At 33.4% G+C, this 13,835-nt stretch overlaps 2 protein-coding genes across 2 annotated transcripts; both read right to left on the bottom strand.

The window, feature by feature from the left end:
* Nucleotides 1-4,036: 4,036 nt before the first annotated feature.
* On the bottom strand, nt 4,037-8,104 carry LOC111018967 (ran-binding protein 1 homolog b). The gene is made up of 4 exons (XM_022295243.2): nt 7,170-8,104; nt 6,915-7,066; nt 6,708-6,833; nt 4,037-4,713 (listed from the first exon to the last, which is right to left on the bottom strand). Exons 1-4 carry the CDS (start codon nt 7,316-7,318, stop codon nt 4,529-4,531), a joined length of 612 nt encoding a protein of 203 aa, XP_022150935.1. The 5' UTR covers nt 7,319-8,104; the 3' UTR covers nt 4,037-4,528.
* A 1,356-nt stretch (nt 8,105-9,460) lies between these two features.
* Nucleotides 9,461-12,453, bottom strand: LOC111018963 (ran-binding protein 1 homolog b). The gene is made up of 4 exons (XM_022295238.2): nt 12,149-12,453; nt 11,907-12,058; nt 11,652-11,777; nt 9,461-10,086 (listed from the first exon to the last, which is right to left on the bottom strand). Exons 1-4 carry the CDS (start codon nt 12,295-12,297, stop codon nt 9,854-9,856), a joined length of 660 nt encoding a protein of 219 aa, XP_022150930.1. The 5' UTR covers nt 12,298-12,453; the 3' UTR covers nt 9,461-9,853.
* Between the last annotated feature and the right edge of the window lie 1,382 nt (nt 12,454-13,835).

A 13,835-nucleotide genomic window follows, 5' to 3' on the forward strand; every position in this document is an offset into this window, starting at 1 on the left:
TAAATTAAACAAAAATTGCTTATCCGCAAGTGTACAGGGGTCAAGTTTTAATAAAAATGGTAAGTAAATACCAACACGTCAATCGGATTGGGTTTTCTAGTCCACTCAAGCACCATAAATACTAATCCCCGATTCCCCGATTTATTTACAGAAACAACAATGGCGTTACAAACACAAAGAATAAAGAAAGAACTTTTATGGGGAACAAATATAAGGGAATTGACTTCACCAACTGAATTTAAGAGCATAAAAATTAAACACACCAAGATTGAGTGTGCAATTAATCTATAAGTCAAGAAAATACAATTCATAACTGTCTCTCCCGGGCACAATTGATTCTCCCACTTATTAAGAAACCAACATCTCTATCTAGTTTCGTTAACAAACAAAGGCTCTATCTTAGAACTAACTCAGTCATGCATTCAAGTTCCAATCTAAACCACCTCTCCTGAGCGTAAGATTCAGATTTGTCAACAATTAATATGTGATCAAGAGATTAAAAGAATTAAGCAAACAAATGTACAAATAGATAAAGAACAAATCATTTAATCTAACTCATAAATCCAGCGGCTACATAAATCTCAATCCCTAGAACAAGAAATTTAGCTATTCATGTTCTTGAAAGTACAATAAAATCTCGATGAGAAGTTCATAATCAAAATAAAAACAGATAAGGGAAAGAAAAGAAACTTAATTCATCGTGTTGATTGATTGTCTCTAACTCAATCACCCGATCTTGAGCCTTCAAAACAGTCTCCTCATCCTTCTCGCCGCTTAAATCTCTAGAATTCTCCAAAAGTCCTTTTGGATGCGGCTAAATATCGTATTTATAAAATAGTGATAGCAATGCTAGAGGTAGCATCTCAACTCTGTATCCTAAATAAGCGAGGAATCTCAATTGAAGCATTGAGATGCTCTAGGTAATGTTGGGACACTCCGAACTTGCTTGTGCGTAGAACCTCCGTGTTCGGAGTATAGAGATGCTCCTGGGTAGCGTTAGCTACCTTGTCGGGTCTTGGCAGCGTCTCAATGCTGTCCCCTCGGATTCTTGGCTCCAACTAGCATTGAAATGTCTTCTTTTTTTCTCCGGGCTATAATTTTTCTCTTACTTTGATCCAATAGTGTCTCGTTCTCTCTGAATTTCTCATTCGTGCAAAATATGACTTATGTATGTAAATTTGTCATGAGCAAATGAAAATTGACAAATAATTCCAATGAAAACCTCATGAAATGTCGTTCATGTGGTGTACTATCAATGTCATTGTAGTTTTTAACCATAGTTAAAGGAGTTGACTCATTCTTCTCACTAGAGTTAACTCACCCACAATTAGTTAGTTAACTGCTTCTAGTTTCATTTATTTGGTTAAACAAAACAATCTAGAAGGGGGTTGGGTTTAAATACCTAAGATAAAGACTACTCTGGAGTACTGTACTTGGTGAATAGTTTCATTTGATAATAAAGAAAAGCTCTCTGATTGACAGTGGATGTAGACATTGAATGTCGAACCACTATAAACATTTGTTGTTCTCTCTTCTTCTACCTCTTCTTGCTTTTATCTTACTTGATAGTTAGCTTGATTCCGCAACAAATTGGTCTCAGAGCTATTGAAGAAGAAGAAGATTGGTGCCAAATCTAGTTGGCTTGTTTTCGTTTGGAAATTCTTGAAGCAAAAGGTCAGATTCTTGACTCCTTCTGACACTTAATTTTAATGGAATTTTTTACTATAAAGACTAAATTGTAACAAATTTTAAACTATAGGGACCAAGTTGTTACACCAATTTGAAAGTATAGAGACTAAATTATTACAAATTAAAGTCTAGAGACTCGATCGTTACTTTAGCGAAAGTACAAGGACTATTTTTTAACCTATTTTTTACTAAAGTATTTATTGTGAACACACCCTAAATTAATGCATTTATTACATAGAAGGTATAGCATACAATCACTTCATCGTCATGTCAAACACATTTTTTGACCCAAAATTAAATAAACACATGCAAAGGTAATGAAAATGGTGGGTCAATTGCACCTAATTTTAGGTGAATTAATCCAAAATTTTCTATTGAGTTTTAAAATTTTTTGATGGACTTGATTTTGTGGCTAGGTTTAGAAATTGTAATTATAATAGATTTAGATATAAATATACAAAAATCAAAGGAAGAGCCAATCATTAAAAAGGAGAAATATAAGAAAGTGTAAATAATAACTAAATGAAACTAAAATAATAAAAATGAAGAGGTGAATAAAAAGAAAAAAAATTAAGAAATTAACTCAAGAAACCTACAATATACCGACTTTTAATTTACTTTTATTAAAGCAAAAAATAAAGGTAATTTTAAAAAAGGGGTGGGATTTACAATTTTTAAAATGTAAGAAGGATAAAGGAGACGAAAATTCTGTTGATATAATCCTTTTTTTAATATAGTAAAGAAGATAAAAATAAAAGTTCAGTTATTGAAATAGTTACAAATGTACATAATATATTTTCTCTTTAATAAAATACAAATATAAAACTTAAAAATTAGAGATGGTAATCAATTTAGAAGTGTTCTCTAAATATAAAGTTATAAATATCTTGACATGTTCAAAGACAAATATGTGTCCGAAATTTCATTTAAAAAATGAACTTAATTCAAACGCTACCTAAATTAATTATATAAAAAAAAAGAAATAAAAAAAAAACAGCAGACAATGGCTTTAAATGGGGTAGTTGGGAGTCAAATACAAAGCATTTCTTTATGTACAGAGTTTTTTAATTAAAAAAATAGAAGAGAATATTCATTTGTTTCCTAATTTTTTATTTTCTTTCTAGAATACTACCTCACAAATACATGGAGAAAATTCGGAAATTAGAAATATCAATATTGAAAGTATTCAAATTGACAGGGATATTATTGAAGTGAAGATTCCACCTTACAACTATGTAATAAAGAAAAATTTTGTTCAATTACACACGAGTGGTGCTAATCACACACTCTGTAGTGTACTTGATTATGAGGTTTTTTCCTTTATTTATAGAAGGAAAAATCTAGAGTCGATAGGGTATCTATCTTCTTTTGAATTCCTATAAGATCAATTTGAATCCCTTAGATCTTGGAACTCATTATGTACATGAAGGCTATCAAAGTAAGATGAGTTTAAGTCGATTGTAGAATAACGATCTCGTCTTGACTAATCAGAAGATGGTCGATCGAGCGATCGGACAAGCCCACGCAACTACTAGTCGGCCTTGCAGGTTGGCCAAGGCGAGCCAACCAGCCAAAGTTGGTCGACCTCGTCAGCTTGGACGAGCCAAGCAGCAAGACCAGGGTTGTGGGCCTCAATCTTTGCATGAGATCTTTCTACTAGCCCCTCTCCCTCCTCTCACGTTTCTTGTTTATCCCTCAAAATCCAATCTCTAACAGAAGTTTGTCCCTTCATGTAATTAAATAAGCAGTCGACATTTTTACAATAGCAGTTCTTATAATTAAATTTTCACATTATCAACAGGGAACCCAACAAATCGAAAATGATGTCTTATTGAACACTATTGCGGCCAAACCCAATGATTTCTTCTCTTCAATCAGCAAGACATCCAATGCACGGTTGGAACTGGGTGATCTACTCTATATTTGGATACTGATGATTTTTGGCCTTGGAACCTACACAAACATGGGAGCTTCACTGTAAAATCCTTCACTAGATTCCAACCCCTCCACAACTTCTCTTTACAAGGCATCTAGAAAGCATCCTTTCCGAAGAAGGTCGATTTTTTAAGTCGGGAATTAAGCCCTACCCTTTGGCTTCAACTCGGAGAAAGAGGAATTCTAGGCTTTCTGAAGAAAAACACTCCTCCGCCTCCCAACACCTGATTTTAAAATGTCTCCTGAACACTCTTATATCGAATTGGAGAAGTTTTTTATTACTATGTTGGGTAGGATTTAGTGAAATTATTTCTCATTAAAAAAGATGTTAAATTGAATACAGGTTTACTTCAAAACCACCATTACAGGGAACAGATACAATAAAAAGGGAGTAAAAAAGAAAGCAAGACACTGCACAATAAAAGGAGCTAAAGCTTAAATAAAAGCCCACAACACAAGACCAATCATAATTTTCATCATCCGGAAGGGTAAAAATCTCCGGTACTGAGCAAATCAAAACCAAAAAAATGAGTGTGTATATGTCTTCTGCAAATTACTCTTGTTTGACTACTAAACCTTGCTCTTGCAGCATCTTGAGCTCAGGCCCTGCACACAAGACTCCATACAATCCTGAATTCTACAACCTTGAAGATTCACGAACCGCAAGACGCCACACGACCCCCATTTGAACCACAGTGACTAGAAATCTCATTTTGAAAAGAAGGGAACAAAAAAAGAAATGGAAAGGGACTCTAACCAAGTACACCAATTTAGACGACTCCCACTATCCCAACCCCAGAAGAAATCCAATCCAAGAACTGACTATGTTTTAACGTACCAAGACATGTATGGAAGCAAGGTCAACCGTATCATAATCTCGGATGTATCTAGTGGAGGAAGCAGGCTACTCATCATTCTTCTTCTCTGCATCTGATTTTGCTGGCTCGCCCTTGCTGTCGTCCTCAGCTTTCTTCTCTTCAACGCTCAATTTCTCAAGTAATCCAGCTGCTGCAGATGCATCCTTATTTTCCTCTTTCTTCTGTTGCGACTCGGCAATTTCTTGGAATGTTTCCCTGAAACTCTTGCAGTCTAAAGCAAAGAATATTCGTTACCACCAAGGAAAAATAAACCAACTAGAATAGTCAATAATGTTAGCTATCTAAGATAAAAAAAAATGATAAGATGAACATTCTCCAAATAATGCTCTAGCTATCTTGGAGTAAGCAGGCATATAAGCAATAAAGGAAATTTCAAATGTTGAGGAATGATAAAAATGAGTACCAAAACCAGGGAAAAAAATTGAGAACTCTTGAGACTAAATGACGAAGTTGAGAAAAGAAGTAGAAATGGTACCAAATAAAATAAAAAAGGAAGACAAAAAAAGTAATAAAATGGAGTTCAAGAATTGTGAAAAAAGAAAATATGGGTATCATTTCCCATTTCGTGTACATGGAAATGAGAAATTGGACAAAGAACACGTAGCGTGTCCCAGCCTCTAAATCTAAAACCGAAGTTATGTGCCATTTATTCTCTCAAAAATCTAAGGCACCACGATGTGCACTTCCCAAGTAAAATGTCTATAAATGTTTTGAAAATATAGTAAGAATACGATGATAAAACTTCATGATCTTATGAGCAGACGCAAACACAATATCTTTGGGACCTTGTTAATTAATAATTTAGTGATTACGCAAAACACAGACGAATAAGAGGTTACCTACAAGACAATTAACTTGAGTTAATTTAGTAGTTACAGGTTTCAAAGAAAAATTGATTTCCTAGCTATCATCAAGATCAAGCGATGGCAGAGTTGATGCTTAAGTGAAAATAACAGGATCAACTCTTGATTTGTACAAGGTTCCTATCTAATTGAAAGTTACAATGACAAAGAACTTATTTCTAGGTAACTTTGACGCACAGACATTCATTGGTGACACGTCAACTAAAAATTACGATGACTGAACATGTAATATCTCCTGAAAGTAGAGGGAGATGAACTAGATTAATAATCAAGGTAATCCAATTAGATGTTAAGAGACCTTGATTTATCATGTAATATGTTTCTTAAATTAGTCTTGATAAACAGTGAAAACAATAGAATTACCCAGACTTCTAATTTTATCGTATGCAAGGTGCTTGATCACATTTAAAGGAGAGAAATCCCAATTGCCTCCTACCTTTCACCTTCAAATCCTCATACTCTGCCATTGCCACAATCCTCTCTCTTCACAATTAAAATCCATTCACCCACTTTTTCTATTCAATTATATTATTTAAATTACCTTAAAAAAATTTCAATTCATCCTTCCTATTTTCCCACATACCTCCTAATTTACTACTGCCACCTCTATACATTCACACCATTAAAACCACTCTCCTTTTCACCCACTTTTCTTTTATCAAATTTTATTAGAAAATATTTCATTAAATAATATTGAAATTCAATACTTCTTTTTGATGCAACCAATCTTCTACTCAGCCACCGCCATAATGTCACACATGATGTGAAAATTTTCAGAATTAAATGACAAAGGAAACCGTGCAGATCAATAAAGACGGATGTATGGGCATATATTGCTCCCCTTTTCATTAGAAATAACTAAATGTTAATCAAAATGAAAAGAAATATTGTCAATTGTCAAATTAATAATTAGTACATATAATTTCTTTCATAAAAGATAGACAGAGAAAGAGAGTAGTAAAAGTTCCATTTATGAAATCGTCTAACGAAAACATTAGAATTATACTGGATTATAAGAATACATTCTATGATTTAATCTTTTATAGAATCAAGTACTATTACAAGGTAAACGTTAAACTTAGAACCATATCATGATAGTAGACTATACTATAGTTTCTTTAATCCGCATACTTTGAAGCCATTCAGGTGAACAAAAGGGGTGAATATGAGTGAACCTTTTGTGTCAAAACTAATGAATCAGACACAACTAGAGATCACTTGTTTAACAACCATCATACTATTGATATTGCCCCGCAATAATAGATCAAAAGGCTCAGAGAATCTACAGTTTAACCTACAGCCAAATATTTGAGGGAAAAAAAAAAAGCCGAGTTGTACTCACTCTCAATAGATGGGAATCTGATGCAGAAAAGCTCGTCTTTCAATTCACCATCCGCAAAGTCAGTGGCATGCCACACACACGATTTGTCATTTCCAGCGTGTTCTTGAACCGTCATTGACGGAAGCACTACAAGCACAACAACCAAACGATAAATCAAAAAACTAGGAGAGAAAACGAAATGACGAACTCAATGGAGGTGGAACGAACCAAGATGATTAGCGCAGATCTTGAGGGTCTTAGACTGTCTCATAACAAGGCGAACCTTGCCAGTCTCCTTATGCTTCAAAAACTTGACAGTACCAGCACCCCTCTCCTTCCACTGGTTTCCATCTTTATCGAATCGGTAGAGTTTGGCTTTCCTAAAACGGCATGAAACAAATCACATTCAGACTAGACTGAACAACAGATCAGATAAACCCTAAGAAACCGAGTTTGAATTAAGAAGTGGAGAGATAAGCGTACAGATCGAGAACAGCGTCCTCGTCTTCTTCGCCGGTGGTAACGGCGACCTCCTCCAACTTGACGATCGGGGCGACTTGAGCCCCAGTGTCCTCATCGTCTCCAGCCGGAGCCTCGTCGTCGTCTCTGCGCTCGGGATCGGTGCTCGCCATGAATGAACGAAGGAATGGATCGGAATTCGGGGAAGGCAAAGGCAGAGTGGGAGAAGAAAGAAAGTAGGGTTTTTATTATTATCAGGAATGACAAATCAAGAACTCTCCCTCCTCAGATTTATCTTTTTAAACAAAGAAAAAACACATGACGGTTGTTTAAATTTTATTCTGTAATTATTATAAATAGAAATGGCAATGGTTTTGACTACGGGACCTCGAACTCACAACATGTTTGGAGATTTATTTTACTTTTAACTTTGAGCTATACTTATGTTCGATCCCTCATTAGGGATGTTCATGGATAGGGTGGGAACGAGGAGGCCTCCCCATCTCCGCCCTCCATTTCATTCCCTACAAAATTTCACAGATGGAAAATCTCTGTGGAGAATTTACGAGGATCGGGTTTCTAGTGGGGATTTTTTATCCCCGTTTATTCTTTTAATTTTAAATTATTTTTCAATTAAGCATTTTTTTAAGAAAATTTCGATATAAATTTTTTTTTTAAATGCGAGGCAGGGCGGGAAATGGGGAATGCATTATTCGTCCCTATCCCTATTTAGGTGACGGGAAAAAAATGCATCCTGCCCTGTGGAGAATTTAAACGGGGATTTCCCACCCCATTTAGGCGGGTCCCTGTGGAGATGGAACTTCGTGGGGAAAATGAACATCCTTATCCTTATCCCTCACATCTCCATATTGTTGTACTCAAGGAAAAAAAAGTAACCAATTTTAGTCCATGTTTAAAAAATTTTAGTACAACTTCTAGACCACGAAAATTTTAAATATAAAATTAGGAATACATTTCAAAATCATGTTAAAATTTAGATCAAACAAGAGATAGAAAATAAAATGTACTGGACTTTTAAAACCTAATAATTTAAAGTTATGAATACATTTTAAAAAGTATTTGAGTCTAATGTCAGGTTGAAATTGTGATTAAAAATTAGATAAAATAAAATAAGATGAAGATACCAAAACGATCAAAATTTGAAAGTATAGAACCAAAATGAAAATTTCAAAAGTATTGTTATTAACAAAAACTATATTTAAAATATAGACCAAAACGAATGAAGGAAAAAAAATATAGATATTAAAATAGTATGTTGACCTTTAATTATTTACGAGTTTTAATTTACAACATCATTTAAATATTTAAAAATATATTATTCTCAAAAAAAAATATTTAGAAATATATATGTACTATTTTTTTTAATAGAAAACGTGAATTCCCCAAAAAGAAACAAAAAAAATAATTTATTATACATTTAAAAAATAAAAAAATTATCAAACATTGTATTATTAAATATTTATCAAACATTGTATTAAAATGCAGTAGTCCTATTAGACACAAAATTAAATCCTACCAAAAATAAATAAATTTTACACCTTTAAAAATTGTAGAATAGGTCAAAAAAAACTCATTAAACACAAAATTAAAAGTTCAAAAATCTACTAACACAAAATTTAAAATAAGGTTTTAAATATCGACATAAAAAATAAGTCTCATGCCAATAAAATAACTTGAGAAATATTTCTAGAAAAATCATAAAAGTCAATAAATTCATAAAAAAATATTTCACCTCAACATATTCTTATTATTAACATTATTCCTATTTTTTTATGACATCAAAATGTCAATTGAAAATAAAATAAAACAATTTTAAAATACAAAAACTAATTAAACAGAAAATCACTCATAGGATTTAAGTTGGACTATAATTGATACCTTACCCAAAACACAATATTATATCAAAAAGCTAGATAGCAATAGTGAAATTAGAAGATGAACCCTAAATTCAAATCATTAGGATTATTGAGCGACAGGCATCAATCGTAACATTACTCAACAAAAGCTATTCAATCAAGTAGTTAGCCTGTGATTAGTCAAGGTGCGAGCAAGCTGACTCGCGGACACACAGATATTAAAAAAACATCGATCATTGATGTTGTATTTATGTGAGCACCACCTCTGAGAAATACAATACAAACCATCCTCAAAAACAGATGATACAATATAAAGCAAAGCAGTCAAAATGCAAGCACACTGCACAATAGAACATAGCTAAAACTTAAATAATAGACACCACACCACAAGACAGAGCATAATTTTCTCATTATCCGGAAGCTGAAAATCATCGGAACTGAGCAAATCAAACCAAAAAGTGTATATATAATTACTCTTGTTTGGCTACTAATCCAACCCCTTTTGCAGTATTTTCAGCGCACAAACTTCATGGTATTCTAAAACTGCTATTCAACTTTGAGGATTCACAAACCGCCACCACACGACTACTTGACACACACTGACTACAAATCAACCTCATTTTGAAAGGAAATGAAGAAAACGACTCCAACCAACTGACCGACTGACCCACGTATGATTCAGACGACTCCCAGTTCTCCAGCCCACAAAAAGTTATCCAATCCAAGAATTGACTATGTTTAAACGTACCAAGACATGGATGGAAGGAAGAGACGTCAACCTCATCGTAGTCTCTGCTACCAGATATATCTGTAAGGGCAAATAACCTCCTCCTATTTGCTCTTCTCTGCATCTGATTTTCCTGGCTCACCCTCAGGAGTATCCTCTTCCTTGGATTTTGCGGGTGTGTCCTCAGATTTATCCTCAGATTTGTCCTCAGCTTTCTTTTCTTCTTCAACGCTCAACTTTTCAAGTAGACCAGCTGCTGCAGATGCATCTTTATTTTCCTCTTTCTTCATTTGGGACTCCGCAACTTCTTGGAACGTTTCCATGAAGGTCTTGCAGTCTAAATAATACAAAGAAAATATTTTTAACCAAGAGAAAAAAGACTTACTAGCATAGCTGATAAAGTATCTATCTTAAGGGGGAAAAAACTAAAATGATAAGATGACATTCTCTATAAAATATAAGTTCCACAAATGTTGGACTAGACACAAGTGTGCGGCTTACAAGTCCTAGAATTTTTACTTTCTTTCTAACCTACCTCAGGATCCCAGATGAAATGTTTGTTTGGGAGAAATAAAGGAAATTAAAATATTTAGAAATGATACAAATAAGTACCAAAACCACAAAATGAAAAGTTTTGAGACTAAATTATACTGCAAATTGGGAAAGCCGAGTAAAATTTGATGAGAGATTAAAAGAATGGAAACATAATAAAGTGAGTTAATAAGCAGGCAGGTATCTTTTCTCCATTTCAAATGCACTAGAAATGAAAATTTGAACAAAGAATGTGCAGAGTGTCCAAGCCTTTAAATCTATAAGTGTAGTGTACAAAAGCTTGCACCAACATGCATGTCTGCATGCTTCATAAGTCAAATATTTATAAACAGATTGAACATAGAGCAAGTTAACAAGAATTAAAACTTAGGAAATGAGCAGAAACACAACCATATCCTCTGCTGTTGTATTACTAATTTAGTAATTACACGAACAAAAACAAATAAAAGATAACCTACAAGACCAGCTTTAACTTGATTTAATTTAAAAGTTACAGATTTGAATGCAAATGCAATTTCCTTGCTAATACCAAGATGAGGCCATGCCAGAGAAGATGCTTAAATGAATTTAAAGGACCACATTGAATTATTTAAGGATGAAAATCCTAATCATCGAATGTGTTAACTATACACCTCCAAGAGAAACACAAGTACTGATAATTATTACCTAGGAAATTTTCATCTGCACCATTAATATCTTCACCCCTTTTTCTCTCAGTTTTTATTATTAAAATCCTCTTAAATAAAATTACAACTGTATCCCCTCCCTCTTTTCACCCTTGAAAACTCCCGACCCTGCCACTGCGCCACAGTTCCCTATCTATCCACCATTGTAACCACTCGCCTCTTCTTCAACTTTTTCGGTCAAATTCTATGAGATAATCGTCATTAAATAAAATATAAATTCCCACTTCCTATTTTCAGTCACCTACCTTCAACTCTGCCACTGCCACAATTGGCACACAAAGTCAAAGTTTCCAAGATTAGATAACTGAAGAGACTGTGCAGAGTACAAGAGATGGATGCATGAATAGAGAACTTCCTCGTTTCTTTAATAGGAAAAACAAATATCAATCAAAATGAAAATAAATATTTTCATTGTTAGAATCAATCATCAGTTAAAATAAGCAGGGTAATACATGGATAAAATAATCTAGTGAAAGCACTATAATTATACTATGGATTTTAATATTAAATTCCATGCTCTAATCTTTAATAAAACCAAATATTAACATGTATTAGGGCAAACATTCAACTTAAAATCATACCCATGATAGTTGACTATACTGTAGTTCTTATGGCGACAAACTGTACAAGCTAAACCACATGCAAACCAGACATTTGTACTCACTCTCAATAGATGGGAATCTGATACAAAAAAGCTCATCTTTCAATTCACCATCAGCAAAGTCAGTCGCATGCCACACACACGATTTCTCATTTCCAGCGTGTTCTTGAACCGACATTGATGAAAGAACTACAAGCACGAAAATCAAACGATGAATTGAAGAACAACTAAATCAAAATCAAGAAAGAAAGAGAACTCAAAGGAGCTCCATGTCCATATATAGGCGCAGCAACAGTAAGCGGAAAACTAAGAACGAACCAAGATGGTTAGCGCAGATCTTGAGAGTCTTAGACTGTCTCATAACAAGGCGAACCTTGCCGGACTCCTTATGTTTCAAAAACTTGACAGTACCAGCACCCCTCTCCTTCCATTGGTTCCCATCCTTATCGAATCGGTAGAGTTTGGATTTCCTGAAACAATGAATTACCCGACACGAAACAAATCAACCCCAAAACCTAGATTAAGCATATCAGATAAACAAGCATCGGAGAAAACCATACAGATCAAGAATAGCGTCTTCATCTTCTTCGCCAGTGGTGACGGCGACGGCCTCCAACTTGACGATTGGGGCGACTTGGGCTCCAGTATCTTCATCCTCTCCAACTGGAGCCTCCTCCTCTTCTCTGCGCTCGGTATCGGTGCTGGCCATGGGAGATAGTTTCGTCAAGAATTTGGAAGCGAAATTGAAAGGAAGACGAAGAAATGGATCGGAATTCGGGGAAGGCAGGCGGAGAAAGTAGGGTTTATAAAGGCGAGTGAGGAACTGAGTGAGAATGAAGATGAAGCCTGACTTCAGTCTTAAGATTTCATTTCGCATTCTTTTAACCCTAATTCTCTTTTTTCTTTCTTTTTTTTTTGGACCAAAAAAAATACCTAATTTCAATTTTATTTATAAATAATATGTAATTTCGCCTCTAGTTGATTGATGTCTCTCTATTTTAAAACGGCTATTTTTGTTTTTATATTTTTAACTTTTTTCATTTTATCTTTTCGATTTCGTTTTTTTTACCACACGAAAATTTTGTTTTACTTCTAGTATTTTCATTCTCGATCAAATTTTAGTAAAAAATATACTCATAAATTTTTTTAATACAGTAAAAATTTTGAAAGTATGAAAATTTTGTTTCACTTCTAGTATTTTCATTCTCGATCAAAATTTTAGTAAAAAATATACTCATAAATTTTTTTTAATACAGTAAAAGTTTTGAAAGTATGAGAATTAAAATGACAAAAATTAGAAATTACATTAACTAAAATAGACATTTTGAGAGTAGACATCAAAATTGAAAAAAGTCGGAAATAAAAAACCAAAATAGTATTTAAAATCTAAATAATAGAAAAATATATTAACAAAGTGTTGGATAGATTTGATAGATGACAATAGCCTTTAAAATTTTGAGTCACTCACTTTATAATTAAGATATTTGTACTTATTATATAATATTCTTGAATTTTCTTGAATTTTCTTCTCATAACTGTGATGTAATATTCTTAGAATAAAGTTTCGATCAAACAAAATAAATAAGTGAACCAACTAACCTAATAAGTAGTATAACCACTTAGATGTATTTGGTTAGGTTCGGTTTCTTGTTTTACTATTTATTATTTATTTTTTGTGTGTTTTTTTTAACGAGAAATGAAAACTTATTTGATAATCATTATTATTTTCTTTATGTATTTTAAAATGAAATATGAATGTATTTTGTAACTCTTTATTGTTTTTTATTCCCTTAACTTGGCAAGGTGGGTCAATTTTCACCCAAAATACTCAATTTCATCAACTTACATGAGCATTACAATTTTAAACAATGTAAAAACTTGTAAGAAGTCTCTAATGTTGTTTTTTTTCTTAAATACCATCAATTTTGTACCAGTTAATTCATTAGAATACTTTCCTTGCCATTTAAAAAATAAAAATTAAGGGTACAAATTGACATACCTTACAAAATTTGAGGTAAAAATTAATTTTTTCCCCTCTTATATTTTTATCCACACATTTTAGATCATCAACCCATAAAATATTGATTTGCCTATGACATATGCTTCTTTTAGGCCCAATTTTAATGGGTTTTTGCTTCCATTGCTTTTTTTTTCTCTCTGAGTCCAGCCCATTTCCCAATTCAGCCATGAAAATACCCTACTCTGATTTTTCTCAACGTTACTCAAAAGTTTAACCTGTGATATTGT

The sequence above is a fragment of the Momordica charantia genome, assembly GCF_013281855.1.
Source record: "Momordica charantia cultivar OHB3-1 chromosome 3 unlocalized genomic scaffold, Mcharantia_2.0 BLBB01000003.1, whole genome shotgun sequence".
NCBI classification, from domain to species: domain Eukaryota; kingdom Viridiplantae; phylum Streptophyta; class Magnoliopsida; order Cucurbitales; family Cucurbitaceae; genus Momordica; species Momordica charantia.

Excerpts from the sequence above, each read along its gene's own strand:
- LOC111018967 (XM_022295243.2), bottom strand. The coding sequence starts at position 7,318 with ATGGCGAGCACCGATCCCGAGCGCAGAGACGACGACGAGGCTCCGGCT. Across the intron at positions 7,067-7,169 it reads GAGGACGCTGTTCTCGATCT|GAAAGCCAAACTCTACCGAT; the intron begins GTACGCTTATCT and ends ATGCCGTTTTAG. Across the intron at positions 6,834-6,914 it reads GATCTGCGCTAATCATCTTG|TGCTTCCGTCAATGACGGTT; the intron begins GTTCGTTCCACC and ends TTGTGCTTGTAG.
- LOC111018963 (XM_022295238.2), bottom strand. The coding sequence starts at position 12,297 with ATGGCCAGCACCGATACCGAGCGCAGAGAAGAGGAGGAGGCTCCAGTT. Across the intron at positions 11,778-11,906 it reads GATCTGCGCTAACCATCTTG|TTCTTTCATCAATGTCGGTT; the intron begins GTTCGTTCTTAG and ends TCGTGCTTGTAG. Across the intron at positions 10,087-11,651 it reads CAGATTCCCATCTATTGAGA|ACTGCAAGACCTTCATGGAA; the intron begins GTGAGTACAAAT and ends TGTATTATTTAG.